This window comes from Mycetomoellerius zeteki, unplaced genomic scaffold (assembly GCF_001594055.1).
Source record: "Mycetomoellerius zeteki isolate Tzet28-1 unplaced genomic scaffold, Tzet1.0 scaffold767, whole genome shotgun sequence".
In the NCBI taxonomy this organism is placed as follows: domain Eukaryota; kingdom Metazoa; phylum Arthropoda; class Insecta; order Hymenoptera; family Formicidae; genus Mycetomoellerius; species Mycetomoellerius zeteki.
The window spans coordinates 4,698-26,589 of record NW_017257794.1 but is presented as its reverse complement, the minus strand read 5'-3'; the positions used below and the strand labels follow the sequence as shown (position 1 = coordinate 26,589).

The following is a 21,892-nucleotide window of genomic DNA, read 5'->3' as shown; positions in this document are numbered from 1 at the left end:
CACACACACACACACACACATATATGTACATTTATATTGTATATGTATGCAATATATGATCTTTTATTACACAATGCACACATATAGGGTGTGTTCCATTTAACGTTCGCAACGCTCGCGAGTATCATTTTATCCTTATCGTTTTCAAATATTAAACAAGGATGAAACGATGCTCGCGAGCGTTGCGATCGTTAAATGATACGCGCCCATAATTTCAAAAGGCATGAAGCGCCAAGTATATTATAAAACTGTAACAATCATTTGGAAGAGAAAAGCTACAAACATATCTAACTAGAATGATGGATTTTTCGAGTAATTTTTACAGCAATGATTATTTATATTCTGTTAATCAAAACCAATTTATCAAAAAGTAAAAATTATATAAATTATTACTTTAACCATTTTATCAAAAAGTAAGAATTATATTAATTTTACCTGTATGCATTGATATCGTATAAATGACAGTTGATGTGTTCGTTGCAGAGATGTTATTTTAACATTTGCATTTATTTGTATATAGACGAGTGGGCGGGTTTCACCGTTGCGTCTCTCTTTTCATCCTGCTGTCCGCGAGGTCGTCAACTGTCGAGACTCTTGACGTCGGTATATAGGGCATTCCACTTAACTCGGCTCTCTTGGGTATCTTCTGGTATCTTCCCTGAAATCATTTCGTTCGAAAAGACATATCATGATTGCTGAAATTAAATATCCTAAGAGGATCATCAAGGATCATCCACATTTGTTTCCAAAGAACATTTCCAAGCAGAGCAACAAATTACGATAATGTTAAAATGAATTCTGAATCCTAACTGATCGAAAAGTGACTTTTAATAATCATTTTGGAGTCATTTTCACGTTCATTTTGATGTTATGATGGTTTTTTGTTTTGCTTGGGTCAATGCTATAACGTGTCATATTGATCGCAAAAATAGTGTTTGTTGTATTAAACTTTATGTTAAGTTTAAAAAATCTGGATTTAAAAAATGGAAAACAGATTGAAGAGACCTAAACAGAACAAATCACAATAACGTCAAAATGACGTTAAAATAAATCGTAAATGATTGAAAGATGACTTTTAGTAGTCATTTTGAAATCATTTTGATATCATGATGACTTATGTTCTGTTTTCTAGAAACAAAACGGTGATGATTTCCTTCCGTTTTAAGAAAAAAAAATATATATTAGTATATAATATTAAATATAATATTAAATAAAATATAATATTAAATTATATAATATATAGATAATAATATATATAAATTATATATTATTTAATATCATATATTAAATAACACAAAAGTTGCAATCTTGACCTTTTTATAATACAGAGTGCTTTTCAGCAAGAGACACAGATGACACAATGTAATACAGCCAATTAAAAACTCTACAACAAAGTCTGATCACAAGCGACTTTATTAAAATCTTCCGATTGAAAGAAAGGTATATACCTTTCCTCTCTCAAAGAACACACAAAAAAAGAAAAAATCAAAATGACTATTCTGGATTCTTAATGTATAATATAATAAGCATTCTCAAATTTCATAACAAAATATCATTTTGAAAATAAAGTCATTTTAACTTTCTCTGAATCAACTTGGTGTGTCCCTTGGGTTGTATATATACTATTTCACTCTAACTTATGCTATCTCACTCTATAATCTTAATTAAAGTTACAGAAGGAGACAGATAAGTTAAAGTGAGGTATAATATATATGTATAGGGAAGAAGTAATATATATCTTCCTTTCTCGCAGGATTTTAACAAAATTGTTCGTGGTCAGACTTCGTTATAAGATCCCTACAGTGAATCATTACATCCTTGATGTTTGCCAATTAAACAAAAATGAAACGTTCACTGCGTCATTTAATTGCTAGAGAGTATCAATATAATTTTTTCCTCGTAGTACATTTCCCCGCGAGGATACAATAATAGAGAAGGCAAAGAGCTTCAGATGAGAAAAATCGAGTTGGATGAAACATCCTGTAGTCAATATCCTAGATAACATTTATACGGCACAGTAACCGTACATTGCTGAGTCGTGAAGCTCTGAAACGTTACGCTATGCACGCATGTTATACTCATGTGAGACATCGGCCGGTATTCATAGACGATTCTTATTTCAAGATAGTCTTAAGTAATGTCTTAAGTCACTAATGCGACCTTCTGATTGGTTCATGACTTCTTAAGACGGTCTTAAATATAAAACCCGACTATGGCCGGTATTCATAGTCCGGTCTTAATCTCAAGCAAGGTCTTAAGATGCTAATACAGCTCTCTGATTGGTTCATGACTTCTTAAGACGGTCTTAAATATAAAACCCGACTATGGCCGGTATTCATAGACGATTCTTATTTCAAGATAGTCTTAAGTAATGTCTTAATACGCTAATGCGGCTCTCTTATTGGTTCGTAACACCTCAAGGCTGAACTTGAGACGATCTTGAATATAAGAACTGACTATGAATACCGACCATCATCATGGCCGGAATCCATAGTCCGGTCTTAATCTCAAGCAAGGTCTTAAGATGCTAATACAGCTCTCTGATTGGTTCATGCACTAGCTTAACTATCTCCAATCTTGAGCACCGTCTATGGATTCGCCCCTGTGTTAAAATTCGTGAAGTCACATGAAACAAATTATGTCAACAGCACGTTAACCGCACATTGCCAGCACGACGTTAACTTTATAGCTGACACACAGTTACGTTGTAGCAGCATGTTGACTGCACAATGAATAATACAAATTCTGTCTTTTTGGAACAGCACGCTAAGCACACAATCCTGTTACGGCGTGTAAAATTTTTATTAGTTTTCATTCTTGGAGCCCTGCAATTATAGGAACTCATCTCATCATTATTGGCTGTATTCAACAGACTCAAGTGTTGAGTCTGCTGAACGCAGACATTTTATAAAAAAAAAAGGAATAATTTTTGACTAAGAAGTCTCATACTGCTCCTTTTATTCTACTCGATGTGGTTTTTTAAATACGAGAAATTGAACTTCGCTGCGTCCCTCTAGTGGCGATGTTGTGCACTGCTTGAAAATTGGACATATAGAATATTTTTCTGCACGAAACTAGCCATCGTGCAATTTCAAAGTTATAGCGCGCAGTTTTGTTTTAATACTGACAATGCGATCGCGCACGAGAGAAATTGCGTTTTTAAAGATACAGTACGCAATTTTGGTTTAATGCTAGCACTGTCAGATAATTTTAAGCAGTGACTTTCAAATCTGACAACATTGACTTGCACAATACCAGTACGATATCTAAACTACTGAAAATCACGGTCTGTTTAGCTGTGACTTTTGCACGTTTGGGTATCTGGGATGTTGCAGGATGCATTCACTCCCCCCCCCCCCCCTTTTTTTCCCCGACTCTCCAGGAAATCGATTGTGTATCTTGAAATGAGATGAAAAGTACAAAAGTGAGGAAATTAATTAAAATATTTATAACTTCATTGGTAAGCACCTAGTAAATTTGCTTACTTTTATGATTTCTATCTTGTCTCTCAAAATATATACAATCAACTTCCAGATCTCTCCGATATTCTCGAGCTTCTCAGAGACCCACGGAGAGGACCGTACTCGTATCGCCGAGGCGAAGCGTGTCGAGGACGTCGTCGTCGTCGCTCGACAACGTTTCGCTGCTCCTAATATACTATATACACATGTGCAGCCACCGGCGCGTGCATCGCACAGCCTTCTCGACGATGGCTATCGAACGGGGTGCACACCCTTTTCCATCTCTCTCTCTCTCTCTCCCCCCTCCCTCCCTTCCTTTCTTCCTCTTTCCGTCTTTCTCTCCTGCCTCATATTATCTTCTGGAGAGTGTATACAAAGAGATCGGCGATAACTTTCTTATCGCGTTATCAGTATTAACGGTCGCCGTTCCCTTTCTTCTTTCGAGCGGTTATCGATCTGGCGCGCGCCGCGCGCTCATTATCTCCGCTTATTACAAACGGTTCATCGTCCGCGCGACGCACGCTGCCCGCGCACGTGCCAATTAAGAATATCTAATCCCCGCGAAACGCGGTCACGGGGTAAATCCGATAGCGGCGTGAACGCGCGAGCGGTAAACAGCCGCACGTTCGCGTCTATAATTGGACGTGAGGTATCTCGCCATTCTCGCCATGCCGAGGCATGCGAGATAATTCACTTCTGCGAGAAAGAATACCGAAAGCGTAACGTGAAATCGTGGAAAATTACAAAATCCCGAGGGGGATGAAAGTTTTCTCTGCAAGAATGTATACATTACGTTCGGTCGGAAAAGAAATTCGTAACGCTACTCTTCGACTGAATCTGTTTTTTTTTTTAATTGCAATACGCAACACACACACGACTGAAAAAAATTGATTAAACTTTAATACATATTTCTTTGAATAAGAAATACTGCCTTTCTTTTAGGAGATACGAGGCGCGTTCCACTTAACGTTCGCAACGCTCGTGAGCATCATTTCATCCTTATCCTTTTCAAATATTAAATAAGGATGAAATGCTTGCGAGCGTTGCGAACGTAAAGTGCACCCACGGTCGACAAATGTATCGTTCTTTGTTATTCATATAAGAAAAAGTTACTTAAAAACTTATTTGTAAAATAAAATTTTATTCCTAACAAATAAACCATCTTTTTATCTTTTTTACAATTAATGACGTATTTCATAGAAATGTATATTTCGTCATCAAATTTTTTAAATCGATAAATATTGAAGAAAACATCAGATTAATATTTACTTGCGAATATTTCGATTTTTTTCTCAGTGTATTTGTATGTATAATTATGTGCATGTATTGAGAGGGAGGGAGAGAGGAGGGAGATGCTATTGAATGATGAATGCATCGTCGGGGACGTCGAGATGCGGGCTCACCTAGTTATGCCATCGGCATAACGTAGATAGATTCATCGTTCCACTGTTCTAATTCGAGTGCCGGGATATTCTTAAATAGCGATATCTATTTGCAGGCACTGCAAATCGAAGTCCTGTTCCTTTGCGAAAATGTGATTTCATTCAATAGAATAATACAATTCGATGTGATAATGTTCTGTGATTTAATCGTCGCCAACATTGAATGAATTTTTAATATAGCTTGAAATCTGTCGTAGCTCGATCCTTTTGTTTATGGATTGCTTTATATTCTATATTTAAGTATGCTGAAAAAATAGTTTTATTATTAAATGTATAACATTGGCAAGATTTTGAGTTTTACCCTTCATCCAAAATGTCTTTCGAAAGATTGACAACTCCAGGGATTAAAAAGCATAGAGAACAGCTCAGTTCCTCCGGATTGAAGGTTGAAGATGCGGTTTATATTACCTTTCTATGCAAAAAATTGCTATAACAAAACAAGCTTTTAGCAAACAGAATGAATAGAATTCATTGAAAAGGCCTTTCAGAAGCTACAGCATTATGAAGTAGTAGTACTGCAATTTCTGGTGATCGAAGATCCGTTATCAAAACTAACAAGCATTCTACAATAAACCATTAGTCATAAATGAGTAGTTAGAAGCTAGAAATTGACCAGTCACAGTCGTCAATTTTTAGCTTCTGACTTCTGATTTATGACTAATGGCTTATTATAGAAGGCTCATAATATTAACAGATCGAAAAGAAAGATTTATTCTAAAAATTTGAAGTGATGCAAGTGCAGTTCTGTATAAAGCTCGTGTTACATTATCCGAATTAGACATTAGATAATTTTAATTTTAATCCGTTTCGTTTTGATTGGCTGTATTCTAATCCTCAATCTCCAATGCGTAGTGTGGACTTAAAAACGGTAGACTCATAGTTGGCGGATTCGATCTTTATATGCATAAGCCTCGGAGATTGATTCAGGTCCATTTCTGCTTGATCTACCAATATAGATTAACTTTAATCTCGGCTTAACTTACTTTTTATCTTTTTCTAGTTAAGAGTTAGAAAAAAAAACGAGTGAATTAAACCAAGATTAAAGTTAATCTACTATATTGGGAGAAATGTGTGAACAGTTAAAAAAATTTCAACTGAAAAGATGACTTCGTAATTCTATTTCGGAGATGAATTTAAAAAAATATACATAATCTAGAAACTTAAAAATATATATTATTTATAAACACTCATCTCATTGTAATCAGAAAAGTCTATTATTTTCAAATCTTTCGAAAAGGTCGAATTTAATTTAAAAAGGTTTATTTCTAGAGACGTTCTTCCTGTAAAAGACACACTGTAACATCTCGTTTATGAAAAGCTGTACTTATAAATTAAAAAGATATATATACTTTGCGCGCGAGGTATCGTGTCTCTTGAGAAAAAAAGAAAGACAAAGCATTCCCCTTTAATAAATATATTCAAAGATACTGGGTGTATATAAATCAATATTAGGCGATGAATTGATTAGATTCGGAGAGTGATTTAATGTGCAAATTTGCAAGACCACAATAAGCGGAAATTAATTGCTTCATTGATGCAATTTGATTGCTTCGCTGATGCAATTTGAATATGGTAATGTTATTTCCTATATGGTTTACATAGTGATGAAATGACGTTATTACATTTATCTACACTCGTGTGGTACACAAATATGATTAGTCTATTCATAACAGAAAGCCAAATCTGACTTTCACACTTACGAATTAATGTCTCGTAATTTTCATAGCGATGTGCTAATTGTTACGGAAATACAAAAAGTTTACATGAGTCGCCCTAAAGCTATTAAAATACTGTTACTTTTTTCCATTACTGACAGTTTGCTTAAAAGAAATTGAATATACATTACATCTTGATATTAACATATATATCCTAAAAATTATATTTATGTCTATATAATAAAGCTATCACTCATATAGAAAATCTTGAATTTTTACATAGTGTTGAATGCGATTACAACAGAATTTAATTTGCATGATCGAATCAATGAAAGAAGATGCATTACATTAATTAAATATTATGCAAAAAGAACGATAAATAAAATCTATAATTTTCCAAGATCTATATAATAGAAATAAGTTCTATGAAAAAACAGCACGTCGAAAGACAGTTTTTGAAAAGTTTAGAAAGCGTAACGCGTACGTATGTCCTCCAACTTCTTCGACACCTCGGACGGCGTTCTCTCGAGATCGCCAGAGATACTCTTTTGTTTAGTAGGCTCGATCGAGTTGAATTGCTCGCAGAGATCACCGTCGATGACATTTTTTACAGGGTAATAATACGATCGGAAAGATAGATGATCCCTGCCGCACAGAGGAGGGTGCTCGGATCGCATGTGCATTTCCAGATGCTGGAAGAAATCGTGATCCTCGTGGCTCGTGAATGGCACGAGCACGCCTACCGTTCCACTTAGGGTCGTGTAGACCAGACTCTCGGAACCACCGGGTATGAGAGTCGCCTTCTGCAACGACATCACTGTCTCGCCGACGTGGAAACATGCCACTGTGTCCGCTTTTTGACTGGCGCCATTTAACAATCCTCTATCCCATAGAGCCTTATTTCCGGTAGGATCTTCGTCCACGTCGTCATTAATGCCAGTCGCCAATCGTATCTGAAAGGAAATAGAAGACGGGAATCTAACAAGTCATAATTGTTATACAAACGTATTGCTAGAAAGGTAGGACAATATCTTGCAAAATACAAACTAACGGTAACATTACACAATATAACTTTCTATTCAACAATGTAACTATTAAAGACAAGAATTTTAATTTTCCAGAAAAGTTTACAAAATTCTCTGAATTTTCCTTAATTTGTAGTTCTGTGACAATTCTGATATTTATATTATATTTATGTTGTTGAGAGAGTGGGAAATTATAATATTGTAAAGTTACTATTGGTTTGTGGTCTGTGGGATAAGACGTGAACTTACCACAGCTATATTTCCGAATTTGTCGGCGGTGGCGACGGTGTCGTAATCTAATACGCACGTCGTCGTGATCCATCTGGGATGTGTGTCGTCTGCGAAAACGATTAACTGATTCTCCTGACGCTTGTACCTCACTGCGTATACGGATTCCTGCACGTCGCTGACGTAGATCCGTTGACCGATTGCGTTTATGGATACGACTGCGTTGGGTATATGCTTGTTCTCGCACTTACGCAACAATTTCTTTTTACCCATGTCGTAAAGCCGTAACATTCTACCCACGCCGACTAATACTCGACCTTGATACGGACAAATGGCTAACGGTACTTCATCTAATGGAGATTTGTGCAGCAGCTCGATACTGGTACAGTCCGGATTTACTCTGAAACACAAAGCAATCACTTTTTATTATTTTGTCGAGAGAATGTTCATTAAAAAGTATTATAAAAATCAACTGTAAAGATATCATCAAACTACAGAATTTTCATGCGATTTTAGTCATCATAGTATCTATTAATAGGCCTGTTCTTTTTAACTAAACTTCTTGTATGGTTAATCTTTTCTTTTTCTCTCAAACGTGGAAAGGAAAGGAAGAAAGATGAACCGTGCAAGAACTTTAGCTAAAAAGAACAGACCTATTATATTATATATCAGAGAAAATATTGTAGAGTGAGATATCTTACTTGTATGTGTAAAGAAAACCGCCATTGCTAACTCTAGGATTCAATTGAAATTCCTTCGCGACTCCAACGATGAGGAACAGCTGATCACCTTGATTGGCAAATTTTACGAGGCAAAGACTGTGGAGAAAAAAAAGATTTATAACATTGAACTACAATTTTGATTAAAATTTTGAAAAAAAATTGTTCTTTTGATAAAGATTATCTTTTCCTTACCATAATGCGGCTAAATTTTGCTCGAAACGATGCACTTCGAATGTTTCCCCGGTGGTCGGTGCCATTAGTCTCAGCATGGAGGCCCACAGTCCCGGGCCGGCTCGCGGAGCACCGAAAACCGCTTCGTTTGGCTCCTCCGACATGAAGGCTTCCGCCAATTCCCTGGCGACCGCGGCCTCCTCGGCGCCAGCCGCCTCTTGCATTTCATCCGCCATCTGTTGTCTTCTCTGTTGTTTTGTCTCCTCCGTGTAAGCATTGTGTTCCGTTTCGATGACTACTAGATGCGCGGAATCCGTATGAATCGCGAACTTCCTCGGTGTGTACTCCAGTGGGAAGCTCACTTGATTGAACACGGCCCCTAGTTTCTCGAGCGCCAAGATTCTCAATGTGTTCGTCGATATGGCGACGATACCCTCTGGACATTGCTCGGAACTGAAGCCCGACGCGAATTCAAGACTTTCGTATGATAAGGGCGTTAGGTGGAAACGATTCTGGTGGTAATAACTTAGCCAGGATCGGCTGCTCATCGCCAACACCGCTTGATTACCCTGCATTCGTATTCTGAAGAGCTTCACAGGTCGAGAGCCTAGGTAGCGTGTTCTTGTGTCTGCGAGATCTCCGGAAATAGGATCTAATACAGTTCTAAGCAACACACCGTTTTGCAAACCTGTAATTAATAACAACAGTAATACAACATGTATTAAAGACGATTCGATTCAATTCGATTATTTATTTGTTTAGAAATGTAAGCTTGCCACGAGCAGAAAGTGCAGATGTAAATTTGTATATTACAGATAAAGTTTACCTATGTTCAGGTACAAACTGGATTGCTGTGGCGCCGCATCCTCGGAATTATCGGCCTCTTTGGCGCCCATTTCCACGATGCATAAACTCTCCGCAGCTGCTGGTAACGCCTGCATACTTCTTGGAGCTAGACAGTCTGAGGGATCCAACGATATTATCCTCACTGTATTGTCCTGCAGACCGACGGCAAGGAACCACGAGCGTTGCTCGCCTACTGCAACGTTTCCGAGGGCCATGCACATTACTTCCGAGGGCATCTTTTTTCTTTCCGTATATTCGTTCAATTGTCCGGTCTGAAAAGGATGCATGGATTAATAGAAAGCCATCGTTGATGGGAAATTTCACGATGTCTTGTTCACTCTCCATCAAACCTAATCAAGGTTTAACTAGATCGATTCGAAGATGAAATGAGTGGTATGCTCTTCGCATCTTTACGTCTCTGAGAACAAGGATTAAACAACTCAGAGAGAACAAATGATGCGATCGTTAGGAAAGAATTATTGCATTAAGTACGTACAGGGTCCATCTCGAAGTAGACTAGTTCTCCTCCAGTGAGGGCGATCACAACTTGACGTTGATTGACTGCACATTTTACAATCGTCTTCTTGCCAGGTGCCTTCCATTCGTTAACACGCTTATCCGCTCGGATGTGACGTATACCATCAGGATAGACCTAAAAGAAATTTGAGATTTCAGATAATTCAGATAAATCATATACTAAATATATCATGCATTCAATAATAATAAAATATAATATAGATTCTGGTATTGCAAAAATTAAAAGATCTTTGTAATACTCTCTAAATCTCGTAGAGTGAAATCTCACTCGAAGAGACTGAAAATTTAGCCTGTCTTGAAAAAAGTGAAAATATGGTCACTCTTATTCAAGTCTTTGACATGAGATTCACTCCAAACGAATGAAATCTCAATCCCTTTTTTTGGAGTGTAATATCAGGATAGATAGAACCTCACGCCAAAAAAAGGATTGAGATTTCACTCCTTTGGAGTGAATCTCATGTCAGAGTAAATCTCACTCTAAAAAGAATGAAAATCTGCTACTCTTAAACAAGAGTGACTATATTTTCAAAACAGGCTAAATTTTCAGTCTCTTCGAGTGAGATTTTACTCCACGAGATTTAGAGAGTATGGTTGTTGGGCCTGTAGTACCAGGAAAGTTTGGACTAGATCCGGAACGTTCCAACGATGCGTGAGCCCGAATATTTTAGCACTTTTTTGCGACCGGCACGTGGTCAACCAGGTGTCGGAGATACCGAGTGCAATCGAGAAAAATTCTACAATCCCATGCATATACCATTCCGTCCCAAAAATACGAATTTTTTGTAATTATTTTATCAGATAAAAAACGTGATTATTTTTGTCAGACAATTAATCCACCAATTGTAAGGAATATTATTTAATTTGATTCAATTTATAATTTAAAATATGCTTTAGTAACCGAATAAAAATTTACTTACTTTAATTTTACATTACTCTCAAACTTAACACGATATGGGATACAAGGTTCACGCATGGAGCCCATCGATTATGATACGATATAATTTCCATGTGCATTGTACCTGCACCAATGCGTCCTCGCCTAAGGCGGAGCAACTCAAGGTCGGTGTTGTACCGAGAAAACCCGAGTCCGTCACTTCCTCGACAGTCTCGCCGATACTGAGTACGAGTGTGGCGTTCACGAAGGAGACTATGATGTATGCATCATATTCCTCTGCAATCAAAATTACAAAGCTCATCCTCAATACATAGGGGAATGCGTCGTTGAATCGAATATTTGAATTTGCTCAGATATATATATATACGACATATATATATATATATGTTTAAGTGTCCTCGATTATACGAAACTGCGCATGCTCTCGTGGGGCACGGAAAGAGTCGACGGACTTTTGCTTTTTATTAAATTTTTACCGAACAAATCGACTCTTACTCGTGCCAATTTCGCGCCGAGATCCCTTACCTTTCGGTCATTCAGAGTTCTGTGGGTCAACCAATAGCGCGCTGGCATCCTGAAAGAGAGAACTGGTGTTTGATAAGAGTGTATCAAGCCACCAGGTTCATTAATATCGTTTTAAAAAACCGATGCCGTTCGTCTTTTTTAAAGCAAAACTACTAATTTTCTTTTGCAAGTTATATTAAGTACTAGTGTTCTTACCGCAAAGCTTTCCGCAAATTTATTCGAACTATGCTATTGAGCTACTTACGATCCACTTTCGTAAAAGAGAATGGAAGAAATAAAATCATAGAAGTCTACGATACTTCTGATGCTGATTGCATAGAACATTTTCTGTATCTCGTCGCTTCGCATGTATACAAAATTTTTGAAAAGGATGAAGATAGATGAGAAATGTGGAAAGTAAGATCTCAACGAAAAGACAGCTAAAACTTATCGGATTATCGAGTAGGCAAGTCAAGTGAAAACATGCAGACAAATTGTAGAAATATCATTCGACTAACCATCGATTCTTCTCTTCACGGTCCAAACAGCGTTTGGATTACCAGGCAGCTCGCTCACGGCCATCTCGGAAACTTCGAGACCGTGACGTAACACTCGCAATGTGGACCGCGGTCCTCGTCCGCAAGCGATGTACAATTGCGGCGTGTCTTCGTTCGCCAGATCTGCTACCTGCAGCCACAATCAAAAGCTCTTATAAACGTCTGCTTCTCGTCTCCTCTCCATAAATGCAATAAGGAAGCAAAAAAAATATCGTATTATGCTTATCTCTCTATGTGTTCACTTCAATTTGCAATAACAAACCAAAGGCGACGTAGAGAATTTTGCTATCGCACATTATCCCACAAGAAAAAGACGCACGAGTAACGTCTCCCTCCTACTTCAAGTGCGTAGTCGAATAAAACTTGTACAGGGCGTTTACTAAGATCGTACAAAAAAATCCTTGAGAATTCCCAGATTTTCCAGGTATTAGACTTTTTAAATGGAATTTTGAAATAAAATGAAGTATAAACAACACAAACTGCATGTATACTGTAAATTAATAAAGATAAGAGATTCAACGAGAGTACATCTATTCCTTTTTACAATTAAGGCCGCAAAGCTTGTAAGATAATAAAGGCACACAATATAATATAATATCAGTAAGTCTCTGTTGTTATCACCTTAATTTTTTTAAAACTTGTGAAAAACATGAAAATGTATATAAATGTGAGCAGATATATATTTATTAACTGATTGTCAACATTTTTTATTATCAAGAAAAGAAGATCAAAGATACAATTATCAAAGACAGAATTTAAATTAAACAAAATTCCACAAAAATCTTTGATTTTCAAAACTTTTCTCAAGATTAAAACAAAAGTTCTCTGAAAATTTTAGGTTTCTCAAGGAATAAACACCCTGTCGTACTTTATAAAATATTTCACCTGGCAAGCCATTATGGGCGAGAGACTGTCCATTTCATCGACCAGTACTAGATTTCGGAGCGGTCGCGGGGCAAAGAAGAAAGTGTCTCCTTCTTCTAACGGCATCGCTGAACTGAATTCGGGCTCGTCGTCGTCGTCTCCGAGATGCGCTATTTGATACAGGTAACTAAAAAAGAACAATGTAATTGCGCCGCTCACAGTAATTTAAACGCACACGCGAGGATATTAGTACAATCTACGGTACTAACTGGTTGCCGAATTCCGAGGCGACGAATAGGAATCCCGTTTTCAGGACGCACATACTCGCTGCCACAGGTACAGTATCGAAGTACTTCAGCTTGATCTCGGTGACCATGTCCTCGTCCGTCTCGAGGGTGATCTTGAAGATATCACCCTGCTCCGTCTGTGCCAAAAAGAAGAACATGCTCTTCGTTTTATGTGTGGCCGAACACACGAATATCATTCCTCTCTCAGGATCATCTAAATCATTACGGCGTCGCGGGATCGGACAACGTATGTCATGCTGATCCCCAAGGTTCTTGTACGTAAGATAATTCTCGGAGCAAATGAGCACACCACTTGGGCCGTCATTACCGCCAGGTACAGACACGAGGAAGTTAGCGTGCTCCTCCAATGGCTCGCTGTACTTTCGCACTACGTGGTTCAGACCAAGATCAAGCTCATACAGCGTAAGTGTCTGCTGCGTTTTCACTGCTGCGTCGCCCGTAGGGTCGCTGTCGGCTTCCTGGATAAACATTTTTACGAAATGTATTAAATATATACACTTTATATACAGATAAGATTGCAAATCTGATCGAGTATCATCATACAAATAGACAGATGTAATCAATGTTAATCAGTTGAAACACGGTACGATAATCATATGATACTTAATGTCGATAATATCTGTTATGTGATAAGAAAAATTAACGTAAGTTTACCTCGTAATCAATCTCTAAACACGCAAACATAGGATTCTCGAAACCAACGTCGACACCAACTGTATGATACACTAGTGTGTTACTCTTATGAGCTTCCAACGGAGAAGAGATTGTAAGACGAGCCTCGGCGTCTCTGTTAAGAATGTACACAAGTTTCTGCTTTTCGATAGCACCTAAAACAAAAACAACATAATGTAACAACCCAGATTTGCATCAAGACAGTTATAATTCTTATCTATAAAGTACCATCATTAGTAATAGAAGTTGTAATCAATGTTAATCAGTTGAAACACGAAAGTAATCATATAGTACTTAACAATCTTATTGTTCATTTGTTATGTCACAACAAAAAAAAAACAAAGTTTTCCAGAAAATGAGTTTGAATGGTTTGAATCCTTTAAAAAAATTTTATAATATTAAATTTGAAATGTAATTGTCATATTTTGTAAATGTTTTAACTCTAGAGCCAAAATACAAAGCCACTGACGCAAGAAAAAATTCAACGTGATTTGTGAACATTTCGAAGACTGCAAAGTGTCAATAAGCTTAAACATGTATCAACACTTTACAATATCCGAAATCTTACCCATATTGATTTTTTTTTGCATCGATGGCTTTACATTTTGACTCAAGACCTAAAATTAAACAGGCCTGTTCTAAAAAATATATATAATAATCACTTAACAATTCTTATATATTTGTTAAAACGATAAAAATTAATTCAGGATATAAATGACCCATTCTATATAATGAAGGACCGGAAAATTAAAGAACATATACTGTACCTATCATAACTGCTCTTCCTTTTGGATCAATAGCAAGATATTGGCCAGGAACGATGCGTCTACATCCACTTTTGCCGAAAGTCTCCTGATGTACCTTCTCAAAGGTGTTCTTGGCGGAAATATACTCTAATATGACTATACGCCCGGAATCCGATCCAACGACAATGTAATCCTTTGTCCCACCGGTAAGTCTGAACGCCATGAGAGATCGGATGATGCCGAAAACCTCGACGGTCAACAGAGTGTGGACCTTCCCCGTATTCGGATCCGGTCGCAGCAACTCTAAAGATTTCCCGCGGGAGACGAGGATCTCCTGCATTTTGCTGCCGGAGAAATTACCGTGCACCGCGTGCGTGATGCCCGTGGCACGTTGGAGGGTCAGATTGTACAGATACATCTTGGCCTGTTAGATTGTTGCGTTTTTCTATTCCTTGATTGATCTTTCGAATAATTAATGAATGAATGGAGGGCTTTATGCTCTCGATAAAAATCTCCGAGAGTCCATACTCTGAAACGACATGAGCCCTTCTATTTAATAATTCGGTACGACGCGGGCAGACGCTTTTATTCCAAAATTAACCCGAAATGTATCGTTAATGGAAAAATAAGAGCAGCTACGTGAGCGGATGATCGCCAGGAATATTATTTTACCTCGATCGAGCCTTCAACGTGATGACGCTCGACGATGCCTCCGGATTTTCTCGTCCGTGCTTGAAAGATCGGTTCTACTCACCGCTACAGCCGTTACGAGAGAGCCGGAGAGAACAAACCAGACCCTCTTGGCGGCCATTGCTCTATTATTTCGCGCGTCTGTCTCTCGCTATTGGCTGCCGAGACTGCAGTTGTGCAATTAAAGCGTAAACGGACGTGATTGGTTATTATCGTTGGATCCAGCCAATCATTATGGGGTGCGTTCCAAAACTCGACTCTATCAACTCAGAGTATCTTTTATACTTGTTCTTCACCGAATGTTGAACAAAGATAAAAGTTATTCGGAGTCGAGTTTTGGAACGCACCCATGGAGGTAATATGACATTTCCTATAGGAAATTATAGGTCTGTTCTTTTTGGCTGAACTTTTGCATCAGTACATCCTCTTCCTTTTCTCTCTAGTAGGAAAGAAGAGCAAGAAAGATGAACTGGTGCAAAAGTTTAGCCTAAAAGAACAGACCTTATGTCTTCTAGAGACTTTAATTAAGGAGATTTTTGTTTCCCTAGGAAACAAGTTCTCCTATTGGATGTCGCGTGTTGGACTAAAAAATTTGCATTAATTTTGAAAGCGATTGTTCCTTTTGATGATATATTAAATGTTTATTAAATGAAGAATAACTTTTTGTGAAAGATTAAAATAAAAAAAACATGCCGCGTGCGGCTATTTTATTATTTTAATCTTTCACAAAGTTATATTATTGCAATAATATACATTTATTTATACATTTATATTATTGCAATAACACATATATTTATTTATACATTTATATATACATGTATATATTTGAATTTTAATATTGAAATAATAAAATTCAAATATCATATAAAATGCATGAAGAGAAAAAATATATTTTTTCTTATCAATATATTTTTAATCAATCGTTAAAAATAAAAATATATTAATATTTTATCTTTTTCCTAGATAACCATAATCGTTAAAATCACAGATATGTATGAAAATCTGCAACAAATTTTATAACGAACATATAGAAAATGTCTAAATTCTATTCTGCTCAAAACTTACGGAATTAGAATGGAACGAATTCTAATTCCTCAATTCCAAACGAAGTTTTGATAGATTGACCATTTGACAATTTATACACGGGACTTAAGATCTACGTAATTTTAATGGATTCAATTTTCAATTTAGTAAAAAAATACCATTTCCATCACATCGCCGATAACTTTTATCGTAATTATTACCTAATCATTATGTATAGAAATCTATCAGTATCGAAATTTGAATTTATTAAAATTTCGCAGTTCTTAATATATCCTTGGCGGAAAAATTTTATGAAAAATTACATAGATTGAGACAAAATCTTAAAAATTCTTCTGTTTTTCATAGATATTCGTAGTGGAACGTAAAATGGTATTGTTTGAAAAATAAAAAAATCTTTCGCCCTCAAACAACGACACTGTATACCCCACTACGAATATCTACAAAAAACTAAAAATTTTTAAGACAAACAAACCTCACTCTACATCCTACTACAAATATTTAGGAAAAATTAAGAATTTCTTGTCTCAATCTATGTAGTTTTTCTGTACTTTTTCGTTAACATCTTTTTTCCATCCGAGATCTTATTCTAGCATTTTATTCTACTTTACTCTTCATATTTTCGAACGCGTCGCATCATAATCGGAAGAAACTGATTCTTTCTCTTTAGATTCATTCTTCTGCATCGGTTGTATTGACAAGAACTTGTATTTGTAAACTTGCGGCACCAAGCATTCGAGTGCTATGTGAGTGATAGCGCCGGTAAAACCCCAGACACGGTATTTTCCACCCAAATAACATGGCAGGGTCACAAGTGTTGGACGGAAACTCGTGAAACAAATTAGCTCAGGATCGCACAATTTTTGCAGGCTGACCACGAAGGCTTCTTCCACCTCGTCAGGATTGATCTCCAGTTCCTCCGGCACCACCTCGCCGATATAAGCCAGAACTGGCATCACATTAACATCAGACTTGCCGATGAGATTCCCTGTAGTCCACACGTCGATCTTCTCCCTGGGAATCTTCAGCTCCTCCCAAGTCTCTCGCAAAGCAGTTTCTTGCAGATCGACGTCGCTCTTGTCACGCATGCCACCTGGAAAGGACACCTACAACAGATAGAACCTTGAGAAATTTAAGTTTCCTGTTATTTTAAAATTAAATTTGAATACTCGATTGTGCAAATTGTATTTTAACAATTATATATAGTATAAGACTCTAATGAACATAAATTATATATGAAATAATAATATGAAACATGGGCTTCATTCAAGACTTGCTGAGTGGTTAATAATACAAACAATAAAATCTAAAAAGTAAAAGTTTATAAATTTAGAACACACACTTAGTAAATACACCAACTAAAAGTAACCCTACTGAAAAAAATCACGTCACAAAGTTATATAACGAAATCATGTAATTAAAATATGTAAATCAGGTAACAAATTGTTTCAAATCAGTACGTGATCTTTTAAAATCGCATAATTTGAAAAATTACACGATGATTTGGTTTTTTCTTTTGTTTCTATCATTTAATTATTTAAAATTCGATAACAATAAAGTCATATGATAGATGAAATTATTTCTAATATCACGAGATTTTTTCAAATTACGTGATTTAAAAAATTTACGTACTGATTTGGAACAATCCGTCATGTGATTTACTTATTTTAATTACATGATTTCTTTATGTAACTTTGTGACGTGATTTTTTTCAGTAGGGAATGTAACATCAATGTTATAATTTCATACTTATGTATAATATGTTACATTATATTTATATTGCTGAGTATGAAATTATAGGTCTGTTTTTTATTGCTGCATTCTCTAAACTGGTGCACACAATGCAATAAGTTGAAGTGAAACAAATATACGTTTATTTCACTTTAACTTATTGCACTTTGTGCACCAATTCAGAGAGTGCAGTAATAAAAAACAGATCTTATAACATTGATGTTATATTTTATTATTGGGTGTATTCAGTACTACAACCGCTCACTGAGCGCTCAATGAGCTCTTGCATCTGATTGGCATATTCCGTTAGAACTAAAAATATAGATCAAACAGATTCAAGAGCTCACTGAGCGCTCAGTGTAGTACTGAAAATGCACCCATTATTTGATACTTATTGGCAATTTATTTATACAAATTTGTAACTTTTAAAATATTTATACGGATATTATACAAACAACTGACTTGTCCCCGATTGGATGTGAGCTTCATGGATCGCAGAGTATATAAGAATCCGAGTTCTCCTTTATATAAACATAACGGGACTAAAACGGCCGCTTCTGGTACGTTACGCATCTTCGGCACCAGGACTGATTTGAATTTCTCGATGCAAGCCTTGCGATTGCTCTCTGAGAGCACCACCTCGGCCTTCAGAACAGGATCGACCATGTCAACACGCTGTTTGGATGCTATGGACTTTAAATAAAAATAATTAAAATATTTTCATAAGTAGAGGTATATATTAGAATCATATATTACTTTTATAAGCCCTAAAACTTTTTTAGAGTAAATCTTACTCTGAAGAATGAAAATTTACTCTTACAGATTGAAAATTGAGCCACTCTTTTTCAACACTGGCTCAATTTTCACTTTTAGAAGTGAGATTCCATTCCAAACAAAGAGAGTATATAGAATTAGTATATTACATTTAAATCAACATATATTAATATAAATTAGATGTTACATTAATATATGTTATAATACAAGAGTTGGTCTTTCATTTCAAATTTCCCGCCGTTGACTGTAACAGGTCTGTTCATGTTGTACTCAAAATCTTTGCTTTCTTTCTTTCGCCCAAATATACATTTATTTCGTTTTAAATAATACAAATTTTTGGAAATTGTGAACAATGCAAATATCTTATATCTTATAGGTTTATTCTTCATAGCTGATGAACTTAAACATTTTTAAATTTAAAATGAAATAGGTATATATTTGATATTTATAGTGAAAGCGAAGAAAATGGTACGATTTTAGTACAATTCAATGCAGCAATAAATAAACAAAGCTGTATATTTGTCGAAAACGAGATAGAAAGTTTTAATGCAATTCAGTTTAATTCAGTGCCGCGATAACGAACAGACCTCTTGTCGTATTTGTGATGTGACAAGTTTAGGAACACATGGTGGCGGTCTGACGCAATGCGTTAGTGCGTGATTCAAGATTTTCTCTCGCAAAATACTGACGACATTTTGTGAGACACTTACGAAGGCACGTAACAAAGGGCGCATCGACGCTGTGGGTGACTGCATCAATCGGCGGATTAACGTAAAATTAAATATCGGTGGAGAAATTGTTAAAACGTGATTACGATGAAACGCATGACACACAGTGCATGTAAAGATGCAAGTGAATGCTTCAGAGTTCAAGATGCTTCAACAGAACTACTATGGAGTTCAGAAAGCGATTCACAGATGTCTCCCTTACAGCTATTTTTATAGGAACACGATATATATTTTAATTTAGTATAATTATATATGTGTATATATATATATATAATATGTTATGAACTATTATACAATAATAATATATTATATATATAACAATTAATAGAAATATTATAAAATGAATAACAATACTTAAAAATAAAAATGAGCAAAGCATATATATAACATATATACAATCAAGTTTATAATTTAAAACAATTTTTGTTTATTAAAATGTTATGATTTATATTTTATATTTAATTTTTATATTATAATAATTTAAAATTTCACACAGAAAATCACAAATAATTAAAAATTCTTCATGATTTGTAATTTTATTATACAATTATATTAATAATGCAAATATACATTACAATTATTTTATCGTAATGTATTTGTTATAATAATATATGCAATATATAATGATATATCACAATATTTTTCATTGTTCATGACTTTAGTTATATATAAACGAAGAATATAATAAATATTAATACATTGTAATTAGTTTAACATTCATATAACACAACATCAGAGTAATTTAATATTGAAAAATAATTTAATTTACGTAATATAAAATATATATTTTTTCAAGCGTTTTGTGCCTCTTCATTAATATTATTAATACAAATCCTCTTTTATTCTGTAACTAAAAGAAAATATGTCAATTTCAATAGTTAAATCAATTTAAAAAGTTTGCGTGCACATACACAATATAAAGTCACGTCAAAATGACATTAAATTGAATCGGAAATGATTGAAAAATGACTTTTAATGATCATTTTGACATCATTTTGATATCTGGAGACACGGTAGTGCCTCGGCACTAAGCCAAGCGCAGCGACACTGCCGTGCCTCCTTTACGCGAGCCGGCCAATTGCGGCAAATTGAGATTATCGTATTTTAATAACGGCTGAACAGATCAAGTTTTATATATAGCTTAATATATAGCTTGCTGCCATCGCTTGGTTAACTCAAAAGCCATCTATTATCGAAAAAACGAGACGTACATTTTTCCTGGTCGACGACAATAATAACAACAATAATAAAGAAAAGTAACTATAATTACATTTCTTTGGCAAATATCCCGTGTCGAAATTTTGCTCCTAATATGAACCTTAGTTTTATGACATATGTAGACCCTAAGATAAGGTATGTATACTCTAGAGATTTATAATATGTTCTAATCTAATGAATTGAGCTCCAACGTTGAACCTATAAATGGTAGTTATTGCAAGATTTCCTACTTTTAGGTTCATAAGAAGTTTTCTAAATAGAAGCTGTAGATTAAGCAATATTAAAAGAGATCCTATTTGATTGCACAAGTATCAAAACAGATTTATAAAGTGTAATTGAGGTTGAAAGAGATTCAAAGTAAGAATAAAATTTCAACTCGCGTAATAACTAAATTAATAGTTACCTAAGTCATGATATTTACTAATCAATACGAACGAAGTTATTTCAATGTATTTATTTTTTTGTAATTGAATCTTTTTTTATGTATTGTTATATTTACATTAATATACAAAAATGACTATTTTGACAGTTTTCAACATTAAAACTTATTCTGTTTCAATTGGGTACATTTTTTTCAAGAGGTAATAATTTGAAAAAATTCCAATAAATTATTTTTTTAATTTCACGTTGCTCTTTGATTTATTATAATATGATTCGATTACATATAAGTATAGTACAATAAATCAGTAAGTACACGGAAAAAAATAAATTGATTGGTATAGTAAACCTGTAATTTACTCCGCGAATTCAATATCTGTCTGAATTCAATATCAAAAAGGTTTGATGGTTTAACAAATCGCTAATGTTATTCAGCTGTCAAATTTGCTACTTCAACATAGACAATTGACTGTCTGTATACTACGACTGTAGATTTGCTGAATCAATGAAGTTTTCAGCTGTGTCCTTTTTCGTATACATATGAACTTCCACACATATAGAATTAAGACGGAATAAAATATCTCCTTCATGTATTACATGGGGAAAGATCTACATTATTATATCTCGAAAACGAAAAATCATACCGAAATAAACCAAGATGAATTTAAATGTTGAAAGTTGATGCATTAAGGTGTCATT

The 21,892-nt window shown here is 35.4% G+C and overlaps 3 protein-coding genes and 1 long non-coding RNA gene across 4 annotated transcripts in view; 2 read left to right on the top strand and 2 right to left on the bottom strand.

Annotated features, from left to right (window-relative positions):
- The window catches only part of LOC108729579 (uncharacterized), a 20,938-nt gene extending 20,918 nt beyond the window's left edge, over window positions 1–20 (top strand). Inside the window, exon 7 of the mRNA XM_018458751.1 lies at window positions 1–20. The gene's annotated coding sequence lies outside the window, so the exon portion shown is untranslated.
- A 6,984-nt stretch (window positions 21–7,004) lies between these two features.
- On the bottom strand, window positions 7,005–15,431 carry Sf3b3 (splicing factor 3B subunit 3). The gene is made up of 13 exons (XM_018458755.1): window positions 15,306–15,431; window positions 14,655–15,162; window positions 13,870–14,042; window positions 13,177–13,673; window positions 12,929–13,094; window positions 12,005–12,173; window positions 11,107–11,258; window positions 10,047–10,202; window positions 9,531–9,822; window positions 8,726–9,392; window positions 8,513–8,629; window positions 7,833–8,211; window positions 7,005–7,511 (listed from the first exon to the last, which is right to left on the bottom strand). The coding sequence occupies exons 2-13, from the start codon at window positions 15,049–15,051 to the stop codon at window positions 7,023–7,025; spliced, it is 3,654 nt and encodes a 1,217-aa protein (XP_018314257.1). The 5' UTR covers window positions 15,052–15,162; window positions 15,306–15,431; the 3' UTR covers window positions 7,005–7,022.
- On the top strand, window positions 10,610–20,813 carry LOC108729584 (uncharacterized). Its single transcript, XR_001936940.1, has 3 exons — window positions 10,610–10,677; window positions 12,366–12,369; window positions 20,803–20,813. It is a non-coding gene; the product is annotated as an uncharacterized lncRNA (long non-coding RNA).
- On the bottom strand, window positions 16,655–19,713 carry LOC108729583 (nucleoside diphosphate-linked moiety X motif 8). Its single transcript, XM_018458756.1, has 3 exons — window positions 19,580–19,713; window positions 18,558–18,788; window positions 16,655–17,470 (listed from the first exon to the last, which is right to left on the bottom strand). Exons 1-3 carry the CDS (start codon window positions 19,622–19,624, stop codon window positions 16,979–16,981), a joined length of 768 nt encoding a protein of 255 aa, XP_018314258.1. The 5' UTR covers window positions 19,625–19,713; the 3' UTR covers window positions 16,655–16,978.
- Window positions 20,814–21,892: the final 1,079 nt, after the last annotated feature.